The sequence below is a fragment of the Eubalaena glacialis genome, chromosome 4 (genome assembly GCF_028564815.1).
Source record: "Eubalaena glacialis isolate mEubGla1 chromosome 4, mEubGla1.1.hap2.+ XY, whole genome shotgun sequence".
Classification (NCBI taxonomy): Eukaryota; Metazoa; Chordata; class Mammalia; order Artiodactyla; family Balaenidae; genus Eubalaena; species Eubalaena glacialis.
This window is the reverse complement of record NC_083719.1, coordinates 182,131,132-182,147,283: the sequence shown is the minus strand read 5'-3', so window position 1 is coordinate 182,147,283 and position 16,152 is coordinate 182,131,132. Positions and strand designations below refer to the sequence as shown.

The following is a 16,152-nucleotide window of genomic DNA, read 5'->3' as shown; positions in this document are numbered from 1 at the left end:
AATTACTGAGTATCTGTGTGGTGTAAACTGTTCTACGCACATGGTGAGCAAGGTAGATAAGTTTCCTTGAAGCTTACATTCCGGTGGGTAGGGCAGGGGACAGATAAAAGAAACAAGTCTACAAATGGACGAGGTAATTTGAGTTACTGGTAGGTGCTCTCAGGGAAACAGAACAAGATAAAAGAGGCAGAGTGACTGGGTACAATTTAGAGTTGCCAGGGAAGGCTGCTCTGAGGCGGTGTCCTTTGAACTGAAACCTGTGGATGAGAAGGGGCCGGTCATGTGCACCTCGGGGGAAAGAAGGAGCAGGAACGGCATGTGCAAAGGCCCTGAGGTTGGATTGAACTTGATATGATCAAGCGCATAAAGGCCACTGTAGTTTCAGCTTAGGGAGGGAGGGGGAGGGGGATGAGGTTGTCATCATCAGTCATCAGCGAGTGGAGACCAAGGTGAGAAGTTTGGGTTTCAGTCTGAGTAGCATGGGAGCTGCGGGAGGGAGGGTTGTGATTTGCATATAAAGGTTCCTCTCTGGCTGCTGTAGAAGGAGGACGCTGCACACTGCAGAGGGCAGGGGTGGCATCAGGGAGCCCAGGGAAGTGATGAGGGGGAATTGCCTGGGTGAGCAACAATGGTGGCATAGACCAGAGTATAGATGGCTGGAGAGGAGGGGGTCAAATTCAGGATAGATTTTTTTTTTAAGATTTATTTTATTATTTATTTAATTTATTTTTGGCTGCATAGGGTCTTAGTTGCGGGCACGCGGGATCTTTCGTTGCGGTGCGCAGGCTCTTCCTTGTGGCACACGGGCTTCTCTCTAGTTGTGGCACGCAGGCTCCAGGGCACATGGGCTCTGCAGTTTGCGGCACGCAGGGTCTCTAGTTGAGGCACGCGGGCTCAATTGTTGTGGCTTGCAGGCTTAGTTGCCCTGTGGTATGTGGGATCTTAGTTCCCTAACGAGGGATTGAACCCGCATCCCCTGCCTTGGAGGGCGGATTCTTTACCACTGGACCACCAGGGAAGTCCCCAGGATACATTTTGGAGACAGAGACAACTCGACTTGAGACAGGCTGGGACCTGGGACCCTTTGCTGCAGTGCTTGCCCCTGGATACACCTCTCCTTGAGCAACAAAATACAAGGAAACTATATGGGACTAAAAATAACTGAGTGCATGTGCAGTTGGGGCAAATTCTGGACCCAAAAGATACAAAGAGACCAAGAAAACCCAACTGCCACTTTTGAAAAGCCTGGAGCAAAAACAGGGTGTTGGGAGCAAAAGCAGGGTACTGGGCATGCCCCCTGCACTCAACACCACCAAAGGGGTGGGCAAGCCACCTAAGCCATCCCTCCAACCCGAGCCCCTGGACACACCCCGCTACCCTCACCCCATGTAAAGAACCAGCTCGCCCCCCCGCACCCCTGCTCAGCAAGTGAGCAAGCAAAGGAAACTGATGTTTGTTCTCGCTCCCTCCTGCTGCAGCAGGGGCACCAGTAAAGCCTTGCCTGAATTTCTTGTCTGGGCTCTAGTCAATTTCTATTGATTGGGGAAGGCCAAGAACCCTGGTCGGTATCAGATTCAGCAAAAGATAAGAAGAATGTGTTGGGTCTAGAAAACAATGAGTCAAGGCTGACTTCCAGAGGCAGGATTTGAGCACACAGGTGGTGCCATTTCTTGGCGAAGGGGATTTAGTTGGGCAGAATAGGGAGTTCTTCTGGGGCCACATTAGGTTTGGGATAATAAAGACAGCCAAGCTCACTGCCTAGTTCGTCGTCTTTCTGCTCCACCGCCCAGTGCTGGGCTGGGCCTGCTGAGATGACGGTGGCTGCAGGCTGGATTTCGCAGGTTGCCTTTCCCATGCTTCTCCTTCCTCCTGGCTGCAGTGGGACCCAGGGAGGGGGCTGGGGCCCCATCCAGGGCTGGTGGTCCAGCAAAGAGCCTGGTGGAAAAAGTTAATTGGCTCTCAGCATCCCTCCTTCCCTCTCTCTCTCTCTCTCTCCCTCTCTCGCTCCTTGTTGGCCTCTGTACCGGAAGCTGGGGGAGGGGGGAACTACATTTCCCAGACTTCTTTGCAGCTCTGGTTCTGGATGCAGATTAGGTTCGACCAATGAGAAACGCTCATGAGAGATTTGGAAGGTAGAAGTGAGGCAGAACTCTGTGTGTGTGTTTAATTATTTAAAATTATTTTAAATTCATTTTAATTAATTTTTGTTCAGCACTCTAGGGGACCTATCTCTGTGGCTTTGTGGGTGTTGGGCAGTGTTTCTGAACTCAGCAGTTCTGGTGGCAGCCTCCTGATTCTCCACTGTGCAGAGAAGCAGCTCCCAGGGTGGTGTTCCAACTTATTCCAGGGCTACTCAAAAGGTGGTCTCATAGGCAGCATTATCAGCATCACCTGGGAGCTTGTTAAAAATGCAAAGTCTCCCCCCCCACCCCAAAATTGAATCAGAAACTATACGGTGGAACTCAGGAAGCTGTGTTCTTGCAAAGCTGTCCTGGTGACTCTTTTGCACACTAAAGTTTAAGCACTGGCCTATATATAGCCCCCTCTCTCAGCCCCTCCAACGATGTTGTAAGCTCCTAAATCCTTGTATCCAATCCCTTTCTGCTTGATATGCGTAGAATGGTCCCTGCACTGAACCCTGGCTGATAAAATACAATCAGAGTTCTAGACTTAAACTGTCAGCGTTTGAATACCAGGTCGCCGCTTCATAGCCATGGGACCATGAACAAGATGCTTTGTGTGGCAAATCGTAATTTCCAAAGCTGGCCATAGCTGTATCTTCCATTCCACATGCTCTTCTAGAATCTTACCACTCTACCCTCAAGAGGTGCGGTCTGTAGTCCATCCCCTTGAACCCAAACAGACCTTTGTGAACACCTCAATTAGGAGTCCTCAGGACACCAAGCAACCTCTAAAGTTGTCAGAAAAATGCAATGAATTCTGCCTTGCTCTCCTAGGATGTTTGCTCTTGGAGAACCCAGCCACCATGCTGTGAGGAAGCCCAAGCAGACTATGGAGAGGTACTGACACCCTCCTTCTACCTGCCCCTGCTGAGCCCCGAGGCATCAACTTGGCAGTCATGTGAGTGAGCCACCTTGAAAGGAGATCCCTCAGCCTCCAGCAGGATTCTCTAGCTGATGCCACAGGGAGCACCGATGAGCTGCCTTGCCAAGCCCTGCCCAAATTGCAGAGTTGGGAGCAAAATAAATAACTGCTGTTGTTTTAAGCCCCTACATTTTTTGGGGGGTGGGTAGTTTGTTACTCAGCAAGAGCTAACTTATATACTTTGTCTCTCTAAAAGCTCAGATCTTTTTTTCTTTGGCCGCGCCGTGCAGATTGTGGGATCTTAGTTCCCCAACCGGGGATCGAACCTGCGCCCTCTGCAGTGAAAGCGAGGAGTCCTAACCACTGGACCGCCAGGGAATCCCCTAAAAGTTCAGATCTTACAGGGTTGGTGTGAGGGTTATGAGATAAGGCATGTGCCAGGCCATCAAAGTGCTTCACACATGTCAGTGACTCTGGCAGGACTGCCCCTTGGGCACTACCCCCGGCTGCCATCTCCCCAGCTTCCTTCCCTAGAGACTCCCCCCTCCAGCTTTCCATTCTTGCAAGATGCCCCACAGAGAGTGGCAGCATCTCCATCACTAAGAACCCACCCAGTGCCAGGTACTGTGCCCTTGAGTCCTTACAAACATCCTTGAGGTGGGACATGGGGGGAAAACATATGAGCCCATTTTACAGGTGAGCCAATCGAGGCTCAGAGTGGGCCAGCATCTTGCTCAACACCGGAGGGTGAGTTAGTGGTGTAGCCTGGTCTGTCTGACTCTGAAATCCCTGCCCTCTCCCCACCCCCCGATTAGAAGTTCCTTCAGCAACCACCTCCATCCCATAGGGAGGAGCCCTCACGTGACCGTCCCACAGGACGATGAAAAGCACACTCGGCAGAAACACAGCAGGACAACAATTAATTTATTGAGGGTGAGGCAGCGGGGAGGGTCGGGGAGCAGCCTCTCTTGCCCACATGCTCCAGGGCTTCTTTCTCCCCCAGCAGCACCCCTGGAAAACCAAGGTCGGAGGGAGCTGACGGGAGTGAATTCAGGAAGGAAATGGGGGGTCACGGAAGCCAGAAAGGTGGTCAGTTTGGAGGGTGGGTGGGACTTGTGGGGTCAAAGGTGAGGCAAGTTCAGAGATGAAGGGAGAGACTCAGAGGGGGGGGTTGAAGTAAACCAGGGCTTATAGGTCTGGGGGGTGCAATGGGGCTCGTAGGGAGGTCAAGGGTGGAGAGGTCAGGGGTGAAGGAGGGATCATGGAGTTAAAGGTGGGGCTTGTAGGGTCAGAAGTGAAGCAGGGCTCATGGGGGTGTCCAAGGTGGGAGAGTTCAAGGAGGGTCAGAGAGAAAGTGGGGCTCAAGGGTCAAAGGTTGGCGGGGGAAGAGGTGCAAGGTTGTAGGGTCAGAGGGGAGTCAGGCTGGGAGGTGAAGCAGGGGGTTCTTGGGGGGTCAAAGGTCAGCATCCTAGCAGGGCGCTGATTTGAAGGGATGGAGGCGGCCCTAGGCCACCTCCTCCTCGGCCTCCTCCTCAAACTCCCCCTCCTCGGCCGTGGCGTCCTGGTACTGTTGGTACTCGGACACCAGGTCGTTCATGTTGCTCTCGGCCTCGGTGAACTCCATCTCATCCATGCCCTCGCCCGTGTACCAGTGCAGGAAGGCCTTGCGCCGGAACATGGCCGTGAACTGCTCCGAGATGCGCTTGAACAGCTCCTGGATGGCTGTGCTGTTGCCGATGAAGGTGGCGGCCATCTTCAGGCCGCGGGGCGGGATGTCGCACACGGCCGTCTTCACGTTGTTGGGGATCCACTCCACGAAGTAGCTGCTGTTTTTGCTCTGAACGCTCAGCATCTGCTCATCCACCTCCTTCATAGACATGCGGCCCCGGAACACAGCGGCCACGGTCAGGTAGCGGCCGTGGCGGGGGTCACAGGCCGCCATCATGTTCTTGGCGTCGAACATCTGCTGGGTGAGCTCGGGCACCGTCAGCGCCCGGTACTGCTGGCTGCCCCGGCTGGTCAGCGGCGCGAAGCCGGGCATGAAGAAGTGCAGGCGCGGGAAGGGCACCATGTTCACGGCCAGCTTGCGCAGGTCGGCGTTGAGCTGGCCCGGGAAGCGCAGGCACGTGGTGACCCCGCTCATGGTGGCCGACACCAGGTGGTTGAGGTCCCCGTAGGTGGGCGTGGTCAGTTTCAGGGTGCGGAAGCAGATGTCGTACAGCGCCTCGTTGTCGATGCAGTAGGTCTCGTCCGTGTTCTCCACGAGCTGGTGCACGGACAGCGTGGCGTTGTAGGGCTCCACCACCGTGTCCGACACCTTGGGTGACGGCACCACGCTGAAGGTGTTCATGATGCGGTCCGGGAACTCCTCGCGGATCTTGCTGATGAGGAGGGTCCCCATCCCGGACCCCGTGCCCCCGCCCAGCGAGTGGGTCAGCTGGAAGCCTTGCAGGCAGTCACAGCTCTCCGCCTCCTTCCGGACCACGTCCAGGACCGCGTCCACCAGCTCGGCACCCTCTGTGTAGTGGCCCTTGGCCCAGTTGTTGCCGGCTCCAGACTGGCCTGAAGAGGGAAGGGGAGGGGACACCCAGGCTGATATGGGGAAAGCCCACTCTCCACCCCACTCCCAGCCATCCTAGTAGTTGAATAATAATAACAAAATCATTATATTATTATTATTGTTATTACTATTATGATGAATTGTTCTCTCGGGTTCCATCCTTGCTTCCCTTCACCCAGCAGCCAGAAGGATTCTGATAAAACCTAAATCATGTTCTGCCTTAGCTCAAAATCACCCCAGTTCTTCCATCTTTCAGTAAAAGCCTAAGTCCTCCCTTTGGCCCACAAGGCCCTGAACAGCCTGCCCCATCCCCTCCCTGCCCTCCCCTCCTCCCTCTCTCCCCCTCGCTCACTCTGCCCCAAGCACACAGGCCTCCTTGCTGTCCCTGCCACACACCCGGCACAGTCCTGCCTCAGGGCCTTTGCATATGCTGTTCCCTCTGCCTGGAATGCTGTTCCCTCAGATACCTACATGGTTCCCTCTTTCCCCTTCTTTAGGACTTTGTTACCCTCCGCAGAAGTGATAAACCTGTTTTTTTAAATTAATCATGTTTATTGTCTGTAATTTCACAGGGGAATGCAAGCTCCAGAGGACAAGGATTAGGATTAGAATATTGGCTGGTATTTTTGTGAACAAGTAACATTTCTTCTTGCCCCCTCCTCTGCTTCCATCCTGGTCTGGCCCCCTCATTGCCCATCTGGATCAGTACAGTCGCTTCTGCCTTGGTCCTCCCACAGCCTCCCCCCAGTCTGTTCTCCTTGCAGCAGCCAGAGGGCACCTCGTGAGCACCTGAGTCAGGTCCTGTCCCTTCTCCGTCCACAGCCCTCCAGGACTCCTACCTCCCCGGGATAAAAGCCCAAATCTTCCCTACAGCCTACAAGGCCCTGCACAACCTGCCCCCATTCCCTCCCTGCCCTCCACTCCTCCCTCTCTCCCCTTCCCTCACTCTGCTCCAGCCACATGGGCCTCCTCACTGTTCCTCCAACACACCAGGCCTGGTCCTGCCCCAGGGCCTTTGCACATGCTGTGCCCTCTGCCTGGAATGCTCTACCCCCAGGTACTCCCCTGACTGACTCTTCAGGTCTCTGGTCAATGTCACCTCCTCTGAGAAAATAGGATTTGAATTGGGTGGTCTGGCTCCTGAGTCCACACTTTTCTACCACCTCCCCTGCCTCACCTACTAGAGGCCACAGAATCTTTTGGCCCGACTGGAGCCACCCATAATCATCCTAGAATCCCTCACATCTTTTGGTCAACCTCATTTAGTCTTTCCGCAGCCACTTCCTGAGGACCTATTGTGCACCATAACCACACATGATCATCATTATCTTCCTGAATCTTTGCACAGACCAGAGAGGGGAAGTCACTCGTCCAAGGTCACATAGCTTGTCCCGTCAATCCCTAGACTCCAGACTAAACTACTGTGTACTAGGAGGAGAGGCGCTGGGGGAGGGGGAGCCTGGGGCCTGAGGTCAGGTGGGGATGTGCATTTAGCTTGACCTAGAGGTACTAGGAAATGCTTCCTACACAGTTGTTAGTGTGCAGGCCCCTTCAGTCTGAGTGCTGCAAATGTGCCCACTGTCTTCACACATGCTGTTCCCTCTGTCTTACACACCTTTCCTCCCTTCATTGCCCTTTGGTCAGCCCGAGTCCTATTCACCTTTTAGGCTGCAGACATTAATAGTGATAATGATAATAAAAATGACAACAAAACATCAAATGCTTAGTTATCTTTTTCTCTGTGCTAGGCATTGTTCTAAGTTCTTTATAGATGTTAGTGGCTTTAAATCTCACAATCCTGAAAAGTAAGTTTTTGTACAATCCCTGTTTTAAAGATGAGGAGACGGGCACAGAGAGATTGAAGGGCCTGTCCAAAATCACCAAGATGACTCCATCAGTGGCTGAGTTTGACTTATTTCTCTTCTCTTCCCATTTATTTATCTTCCCAGCTCCCTCCACCAGGATGTCAGCTCGGGGGTGGGGGCAGAGAGCTTTATTTGTTTTATTCTTGGCTATATTCCCAGGGAGTACAGTAGGGCCTGGTATGCAGTAGGTGCTAATAAGTATTTGTCGACTGCATGAAGTGGCAGAACTGGGATTTGAACACCGCAGTCTGGCTCAGGTCCATACTGTTAAATTAAAATGCCACCTCCTCCGGGAAGCCTTCCCTACCCTGCACCTCCCCTGGTTGTATCAGATGCCTCCCCTGGATTCCCACAGTGGCCTGTGTATCCGCTTTCCTTGCTGGGCTCTGGGTTCCTGAGTTTAGATGCTCGGTGAAGAATTTTAAAAAGAATTTTCACCAAGCATGTGGAAGTGAAAGAATCTGGGGAGGGGGGGGCTTCCCTGCCTGTGTCTCATGACGGTGACTCACCAAACACAAAGTTGTCAGGACGAAAGATCTGGCCGAAGGGGCCTGAGCGGACAGAGTCCATGGTGCCCGGCTCGAGGTCCACCAGCACAGCTCTGGGGACGTAATTTCCTCCTGCAGAGAAGCAGATGGAGAGCAGCTTGGTCAGCGCCAGGAGCCAGCATCCTGTCCCCTCCCAGGCCCTCCCCACCCCCACTCTGGCAGGTGTCCCCTGCCCCTTACCTGTGGCCTCATTGTAGTACACGTTGATTCTCTCCAGCTGCAGGTCACTGTCCCCATGGTATGTGCCAGTGGGGTCGATGCCGTGCTCATCACTGATCACCTCCCAAAACTGGGGGGGGAGGGCGGTGGTAAGGACCAAGAAGGTGGAGCCGGTGGCCAGGTCTGCCCCACCTCCATCTTCTGGGCTCAGGACCCCCACTCACCTCCCTAGCTGCCACCTGTCCCCCAGGCAAGGTGAGTGTGGAACCTAGAGGCAGAGTGGGCGGGCGAGGATGAGGCAGCAAGAAGGGAGCGGTGGGGGCGGGGTGGAGCAGACGCCCCACCGCAGCCCAGCGGGCTGGGGTCAGCGCTCCCTGGCTGCTGCCGTGGGGAGGGGCGGGGTCTCTTTGTGCGTGTGGAGGGGACAGTGGGCCAGCTGTGAGGCCAGCTGTGGCAAGCGGACAGAAGCCTGGGCCCCACCCCCATGGGTCTCTTTGTTCCCAGCTTGGCCCTGCCCCCCGCGCCCTCCCCCACCGTCCCTGGGGTGCTGGCCTCCTGGGGAGCCCCGTCCCCCAAAAGGCCCATGGTGGAGGAGCTCTGCGGAGCTCGGTGGACCGCACTCCGCATCTCTCGACCGCCTCCCCGGGCCCGGTCTCTCGCGTACCTTGGCTCCGATCTGGTTGCCGCACTGGCCGGCCTGCAGGTGCACGATCTCCCGCATGGCGGCGGCGCTGGTGCTGTTGCTGGGAACTGCGGCGGCGGCGAAGCACGGTCCCTGCGCTCCTGGGGCGCCTCTATATGAGCGGGCGGGGCTCGCGTCACTGCAGGTCACCGGCCCGCTCCGCCCCCCGGTCCCGCCCCGGGACGGAGGGTGCGTGGATGGACGGATACCCCTCCCCTGCCGCCTGGAGACCTCTGGGGGCAGGGGCTGGGGCGAGCCGGGGCTCCGTGCGCCCCCCACCCCGGGCCGTGGAGGGTGAGGCCTCTCGGGCACCAACAGTACCATCTTCCTCCGTCCCACCCCTCCCGCCCCCAGCCAGGCCTGGCGACCCGGGTTTTGCAGGGATTGGGCGGGGGGAGGGAGAGCGCCCGGTAAACAAGCAGCCGGGAGATTCTGCCTCTCCCCGCTCTCGCCCCGAACGACCCTGCCTCAGTTTCTCCGTCCCAAGCCTCCCTCCCCATTCCGTTTAGTTCTCGTTCGCCAGAACCCTTGCATTAACCGGGAGGGCTCCTAGTGGGGCCGAGCTGGCCGCTCCGGAGTAGCCGACAGTTTTGGGAGGAGGGGGCGGTCGGTTTCTGCAGGACTTGTCTTGAAGCTGCGTAGTAAGTAGAACCACGATTTCCCTTCCATGTTTGACTGCGGATGCTTTTGGAAGCTGATGGAGGTTTGGGGGGGACTGTGCGCTCCCCCTGGACACCTCGGTTGGGCTTTGGGTCTGTCGCAGGTGGGGTCACCCTCAGCCTTGCCTGGGGTCGAACATCAAAGATTAAGACTTATAGCTGGATTACATACTGCGGGGATAGAGGGCTCCCGGCGGGCTGCCTTGCTCCCCCCAGATCGGCACCTCTCTGCTCCATTGTTATAATTTATTCCAATCCATCGCCCTGCCTTTGCATTTATTAGTATATAACCTTGCACAGGCCACTTGGCTTCCCTCTGGCTGAATTTCCTGCAAGATGGGGCTGGCAGGAATGCCTGCCCTCTAGGCGGTTGGGAGGGTCCAAAGATGGCCCAGTTAACAAGATGGCCCCGGTTTCCCCTCGCAGAGTAAACGATAAATTGTAGCTATTAGTATTACAATTATTATTGTAATGCTGGGCAAGACTTCCTGTGCTGCCCCACAAGCGAAGGCCAGACTTCTTGGGGCCACTTTCTGCTGGCAGCCTCCAGCTCTGCCATCCCTGGAAGCCTCTCCCTCCTCCTCCATGGCTTTTGGCTACTGCGGGATGGGATTAGCCAGGTCGGCTGAAGGGCTGGGACCTCACGCTCTCACCAGTGGCTTCCCATTTTGTGGTTCTCAACAGGGAGAGATTCTGCCCCGCAGGGACACTTAGCAATGTCTGGAGATGTTTTTGGTTGTTACGCCTGTATGGGGGTGTGTGTGTGTGTTACTGGCATCTAGTGAGTGGATGCTGCTAAACATTCTAGGGTGCACAGGACAGTCTCCCCCTCCCCCCAAAGAATTATCTGGTCCAAATGTCAATAGTGCTCAAGGTTGAGAAACCCTGTTAATTATTTGAGAAAAACAAACAAACAAACAAAAAACAACTGAATTAGATCTTTAGGCTCACACTAGACACCAGAATAAACTCCTGCTGGATCAGACAGTACAAACGAGGGTGACCCCCCTCTCCCTCCCCCCAGCATCTGTGAATTACTTACTCTCTCTGTTTGTGATTTAAACGTGTACAGCATCCTGGGACTTCAGTAGGTTAGATGATTATGGAGCACAGTCTCCTGGGGGTCAGCAGAATCCCCTAAGCCAGAAATTCTCAGCTGGGGGTGATTCTCCCCCCCCCCGCCCCCGCCACCCAAGACACAGGGGAAACTTGACAATGTCTGGAGTCATTTTTGATCTTTACAACTTGGGGCTGTTATTGGCATCCAGTGGGTGGAGCCTAGGGAGGCTGCTCAGTGTCCTACACTGTACACGGACGGCCTCGGCAGCAAAGGATAATCTGGCTCCAAATGCCAATGGCAATAGCCAAGGTCGAGAAACCTGATTGAAACTTCTGAGGTTATCAAATGTTGTTACAGTTGATCCCTGAGACCCGGTTCCCGGATTGAAATAGGAAGTCCATCAACCCATGTTAATATCTGTCAAAAATTCATAAACCCTGTGTTGGCATTTTATTATTTAATATATCAAGAATCATCAAAACATAAAAGTACAAGTGGCCCTGCTGGGAGGGGCTGATTTGGGGTTCAGCCCCAGAAAAATGGGGCTTCCTGTGTCATCCCACCAGGGCAGGGCTGATTTGGGGTCAGGGCTGAGCTCCAGGGAGGTGGGGCTTCCTGGATTAGCCCACCTTGGAAGGGATAGCCCCCTGGAGAGCACAGGCTCTGGTGAGCAATGGGTGCCCTCTATCTTCCTCTGCATCGGGGCATCCCTTGGGTTCCCTGAGGGCCCTCAGGGGAGGAATACGGAGGGGAAATGAGGAGGAAAGTGGCGAGCAGGGGATGGGTGGTCTTCTAGCACCTGGAGCTTCTGGGACCCGGCATTGCCCAAGATGTAGAAAGCCTGCAAGGATGAAGTGGGGAGGGGTTGGGGTGGGCTGACGTCACCTACACCCCAAGGCTGCTCCCTCTTTAGTCTGGCCTCTCCTGGGCTCCCTTCCTGGAAGATGTGGAGTGCCAGGTGTACCCAATGGCTCTCAGGCAAGCAGAGCCTCCCTGGTACCCAGGTGTCCCACGGCATCACTTACCACCCAGAAAGCCATCAAAGCTCCCTGCAAGAATCCGAAGATGGCATCATAGGGGTGGTGCCAATGGTCCAAGACCCGGATGTAGCCAGTGAACAGAGCCAGGGACAAGAAAAGGAGCTGGATGGTGGGCCGTAAGAGCCAGATTTTCTGTCCCCAGGACCTGGCCTGTACATAGAGCTGGAAGGCGGATGGGCAGCGCCTTGAAACCCTGGGAGCAGGTATCCGGAGGGAATCCACCCTGCGGCTGCGTTTTTGTGCCCACCGGCCTGTCTGAGCCTGCCAGTTTTATATGGAAATGGATTTCAGCCTCTAAAGAGGGTAGGGGCTGTGGCCCCCGAAACCATCATTGTAAGAGAACTTCATGCTATTAATATTGGGAGAATTGTTAGATGGTGAATGATTTCCCAAGAGTCAGGTGAGACCCTCCAGATAGGCTCATACTGTGACCCGGCACTGCCACTTTCTGCCAGTGTCAGATCTCTAATCGAAGCAGGTTGGCCTCATCAGGGGGCCCTCAAAAAGCAGAGTTTGGGCTCTTGATTTTGAAATGGAAAACAGAAAAAAAAAATCCCCTCTTTAAATATCAGGTGAAATTGATGAGCAGGAAGAACGGGACAGTGGCTTTTGTGTGCTTTAGGGAGAAATCAGACATGGGCACGTGAGGTGGGGGAATTCCCCGAGACCCAGAACATTCTGTTCACAAAATTGACCATTCGGTCCATAAAATCAGGGGAAGGCCTGACTCCTAGCTGTGTGTGATCGGTCTGTGCACCTCCTGGCATTGTTGGCATGCACCCAGCCCCCAAACCACCCCCACTCCCCCGGGACGGAGGGAGTCTGTTTTGCCTGCTATTAATGATAATAGTGACCTTTAGGGCAGATCCTGTTCTAAATACTTTGAGCGTGTCAGCTCATTTATGTGTTAACTCATGAAACCACAACCCTAGGAGGCAAGTGCTATTTCCACACCCATTTTACAGATGAGGAAATGGAGGCCCAAGGACAGTGAGTGTCTCACCCAATGTCACACACAGTTGAGGCTGGGACTAGAGCATGTACATTCCAGCTCCAAAGCCCTGCTATCACTACAGGAAGCTGTAGTTACTTTGTTACTTTGTCTTTAAAAAAAAGGGGGGCCGGCTGGCAGTCGGATGGGCTGCCTTTCAGGAAGAAACCGTTGCTGGTGTGAAGGCAGCCATGTAGCATCACGTGCACTGTAGCCAGGGCTTCTGTGTCGTTGTGTCTGCCCACCACGGTGCCCGGGTGCTCTGGGCTGGCTCCAATGTGTGCGATCCGCTTCTGCCAGCCGAGTCTATGCCCGTGGGTCATCGGTTCCTTCCCAGGGGTTCCCCCACCCCCCGCCCTGCTCCTTCTGCCACTTTATTACCCAAACCTTAGAGCTACACCTCAGTTGGGTCTGATTTCCCTTCCCCCTGCCCTTGGCGGAGCCCAGCCCTGGGCATGGACCCAGCCTGGCATGGGCCCTCTCCAGCTGCAGGGAGGGGGAGACAGAGGGTTCTGGAAGTTGCTGTTCTGGGACAGGGATGCTGAATGAGTCTTAAGAGAAGATGGGCCCTCCCCGTTCTTGCCCTCCTGACTCTGGGGGAACACACAAGCTCTATGGAAGCTGTGCCTGGCACTGCTGGCACCAAGCACGGGGTGGGGGGCGGGCGGGGGGACAATGGAGTATTTTCTGGCCTTGCCGGGTGTGCAGCCCACCTCCGGCCAACACTCACCACCAAATACACCATGGAGTACATCCCGATGGAGGCGTCCACAGAATAGAAGGATTTCCTGGGGGACGGGCAGGGGCAGGGTGGACATCAGCTGGGGCTGGGGTGGGGTGGGGATGCTTCCTGGGTTCCCCTCCCTGACCGCCCACTCGTCTGGCATCAAGGACGTCTTCGGGGTGCCCTGTGCAGGTGTAGTTGGTGACGTAGCCGCTCTCGCAGTCGAAGGAGTCTGGGTCAGGCAGGCACGCGGCCAGGAAGTGGGGCCGCAGGTGACCTGTGGTCATCTTGGCAATGCTGGTCGGGGAGCAGCTGGCCAGGCCGCCAAAAATGAAGGTGCCCAGCTGCTTGTAGATCATGGCCGTGTAAGTGCCGCTCATGAAGGCTGGCGAGCTCAGCTGCAGGCGCTTGACACGAATCAACTCTCCCAGGCTGACCTGTGGGGCCGTGTCAGAGGGGTGAGGGGTCACTGCTGAGGGCGGAGGGCGCAACAAGAGTGGAAAATCCCCAACCCTTTGTCTCAGGTTCATATGGAAGGGAGGCTGTTCTTTCCCAGTAAACCAGGCAAAAGGGTGGGGCTTCTCATTCCATCCCACACACACACAAATGGGTGACTTCTCCCACCCTTGTGCCTGAAATGGGCAGGACTTCCTAAGCCAAGGGATAAGGTTTCCCATATCATCAAGAAAAGGGGGGGGGGGTGTCCCACAACTGAAATGGGCGGGACTTCCTGTTATACCAGGAAAAGAGGCGGGGCATCTCCCTAGTTTATGTCAGACATAGGTAGGATTTCCTGTCCCATATCTGAAAGGGGCGGGACTTCCTGTTATACCAGGAAAAAAGGATAGACTTCCTCCCAAATCCCTGAAAATGATGGAACTTCCCTTGTCACTGGGAGAAAGAGGCAGGATGTTCTATGTTTGAAAGGGGGAGATTTCCCAGATCCCCAGAAAAGGGGCAGGACTGCTTCCTGCCTTCTGCATATAAGGGATGGGGCTTCCCTGTCCACTGGGGGGCAGGGGCTGAACTTCTTGTTCCATACCTAAGGCAGAGAGGTGGGTGTTTCCTCTATATTATGTCAAAAGTGGGGGGCTAACCTTTTCCTCAAGGAAAGGAGTTTTATGCCATTGAGCAGTGAGATTTCGCATTTCAGTAGGAAAAGAGGTGGTACTTCCTCCTGCTTTAGATCTATAATGGGTGGGGGTTTCCACTTTGCCAGAAAAACAGGCGAACTTCCCCATGGTGTGTCACCACAGCCTGAGGTGAAAGTGGCCACCCTCTTACCGTGAAGATGGAGATGAAGAAGCCCATCTTTATGAGTGCCGAGTCTTCGATGATGTAATGGGCCACTCGGGGGTATTGGATGGTGGTGTCATTGCAAAAGAAGCCCTGGATGTGGGGTACCAGCAAACTGGTCTCACTCAGCACGATGGGGAGACTGACTGCAGGGGGTGGAGACGACCCCATTCATGGATGGGTCAACTGAGGTTTACCCTCCTTAGGCCTTCCGGCCAGTCTGTCCTCCTGGCATCTCCACAGCCTGGACATGGGGACATGGGCAGAGAGGACAGTATGGCCAGGAGGCCAGAGGAGGCCAGAGCCCCAGGGACCCATTCACAGGTGGGGTCCTGTGAATGAGGTGGGTGAGGGGTTAGAATAAGGAGGGGATAAGCGTGGAAGGGCTCGCTCTTTCTGTATGTGTGTGTGTCCTGAGGTATGTGTGTATGATTATGGCTCTGCATGTCTTTGTGTGTGAATGTGTGTGTGTGTGCTGATGGGTATCTATGTCTATGACATGCATATGTGGTGTGAATAGGTGTTTGTGGTATACATGGGTACATGTCTGAGTGTGTGTGCTCCTCTCTGCGATGTGTGTGTGTGTGTGTGTGTGTGTGTGAGAGAGAGAGAGAGAGAGAGAGAGCGATTATGCATTGTGTCCATGGATGTGCGGGTTGTGTTGGTGTGTGTGTGTGTGCTTGTATCTGGGATCTGTGTATGTGTTCATGTCTATATCCATGGCTCTGTGGCTGATTGAGCTGGGAGGGGAGATACTGGTGGCAAAGTCGTGTGTGAGCAGTGTCCAGGGCCCCTCACCTGACACCGCCATCCTGAAGTCAGACAGACCAAGGGGCCTGTCTCCAACAGGTGCCAGGCTCTGTGTCTGGCCCACTCATCCTCAAAGCCTACACCCAGGCCTCCCTCCCCTGTCTTGACCCTGTCATTCTGTCACCCACTGAAGTTTAGTGGAGCCAGGCAGCTGGAACCCAGCCTCCCACAGTCCCCAGCTCCCTTACTGGGCAGGGAGGGCAAAGCTAGTATCCCAGCCTGGCCTCCCCTCCCCAGTGAGGAGGTTTTGGTCACTAGCTCTGCCCACCGGGGAATGGGGGAGGGGCCCTGGTATATGCCAGCCACACATCTAGACCCCAAGCAAGCTCAGGCCACGCAGATTCCCAAACACGCAGGGTCTGACATGCACAATTATACAATACAACCACACAGTCTGACGCAGACACCCAGATTCAGATGTACACACACAGACATATAATGCAACAATATACCCACAATACACATAGGCCCATATAGACCCACACACACACCTGACTACACAAATACCATTGGATCCGCCCCCAGCCCAGATGCATAGTCACGGGCTCCCATAGATCAAGTGCATGCATAGGAGTCACCCACAATGAACACACACCCCCGAAAACCAATACAACACACAACACAGCAACACAACATGCAACCCAGAGACCCGAAGGGACACACACATACACACGCACACACACGTGTGCATGAGCATACACACACAGAATCAT

General features: G+C 54.8%; 1 protein-coding gene across 2 annotated transcripts; it reads right to left on the bottom strand.

The window, feature by feature from the left end:
• Window positions 1-3,956: 3,956 nt before the first annotated feature.
• On the bottom strand, window positions 3,957-8,954 carry TUBB4A (tubulin beta 4A class IVa). Of its 2 annotated transcripts, XM_061190629.1 has the most exons (5): window positions 8,842-8,954; window positions 8,402-8,445; window positions 8,199-8,307; window positions 7,980-8,090; window positions 3,957-5,607 (listed from the first exon to the last, which is right to left on the bottom strand). In XM_061190629.1, the coding sequence occupies exons 4-5, from the start codon at window positions 8,038-8,040 to the stop codon at window positions 4,550-4,552; spliced, it is 1,119 nt and encodes a 372-aa protein (XP_061046612.1). In that variant the 5' UTR covers window positions 8,041-8,090; window positions 8,199-8,307; window positions 8,402-8,445; window positions 8,842-8,954; the 3' UTR covers window positions 3,957-4,549. The 2 variants fall into 2 exon arrangements, with proteins under 2 accessions (XP_061046612.1, XP_061046611.1); XM_061190628.1 differs by lacking the exon at window positions 8,402-8,445.
• Window positions 8,955-16,152: the final 7,198 nt, after the last annotated feature.

Bases quoted from the DNA above. Each gene is read 5' to 3' on its own strand.
- TUBB4A (XM_061190628.1), bottom strand. From the start codon at position 8,898: ATGCGGGAGATCGTGCACCTGCAGGCCGGCCAGTGCGGCAACCAGATC. The intron at 8,308-8,841 runs GTACGCGAGAGA...CTCCCCCCCCAG, and splicing joins GCAACCAGATCGGAGCCAAG to TTTTGGGAGGTGATCAGTGA. The intron at 5,608-7,979 runs GTGAGTCACCGT...TTCCCTCTTCAG, and splicing joins TCCTGACAACTTTGTGTTTG to GCCAGTCTGGAGCCGGCAAC.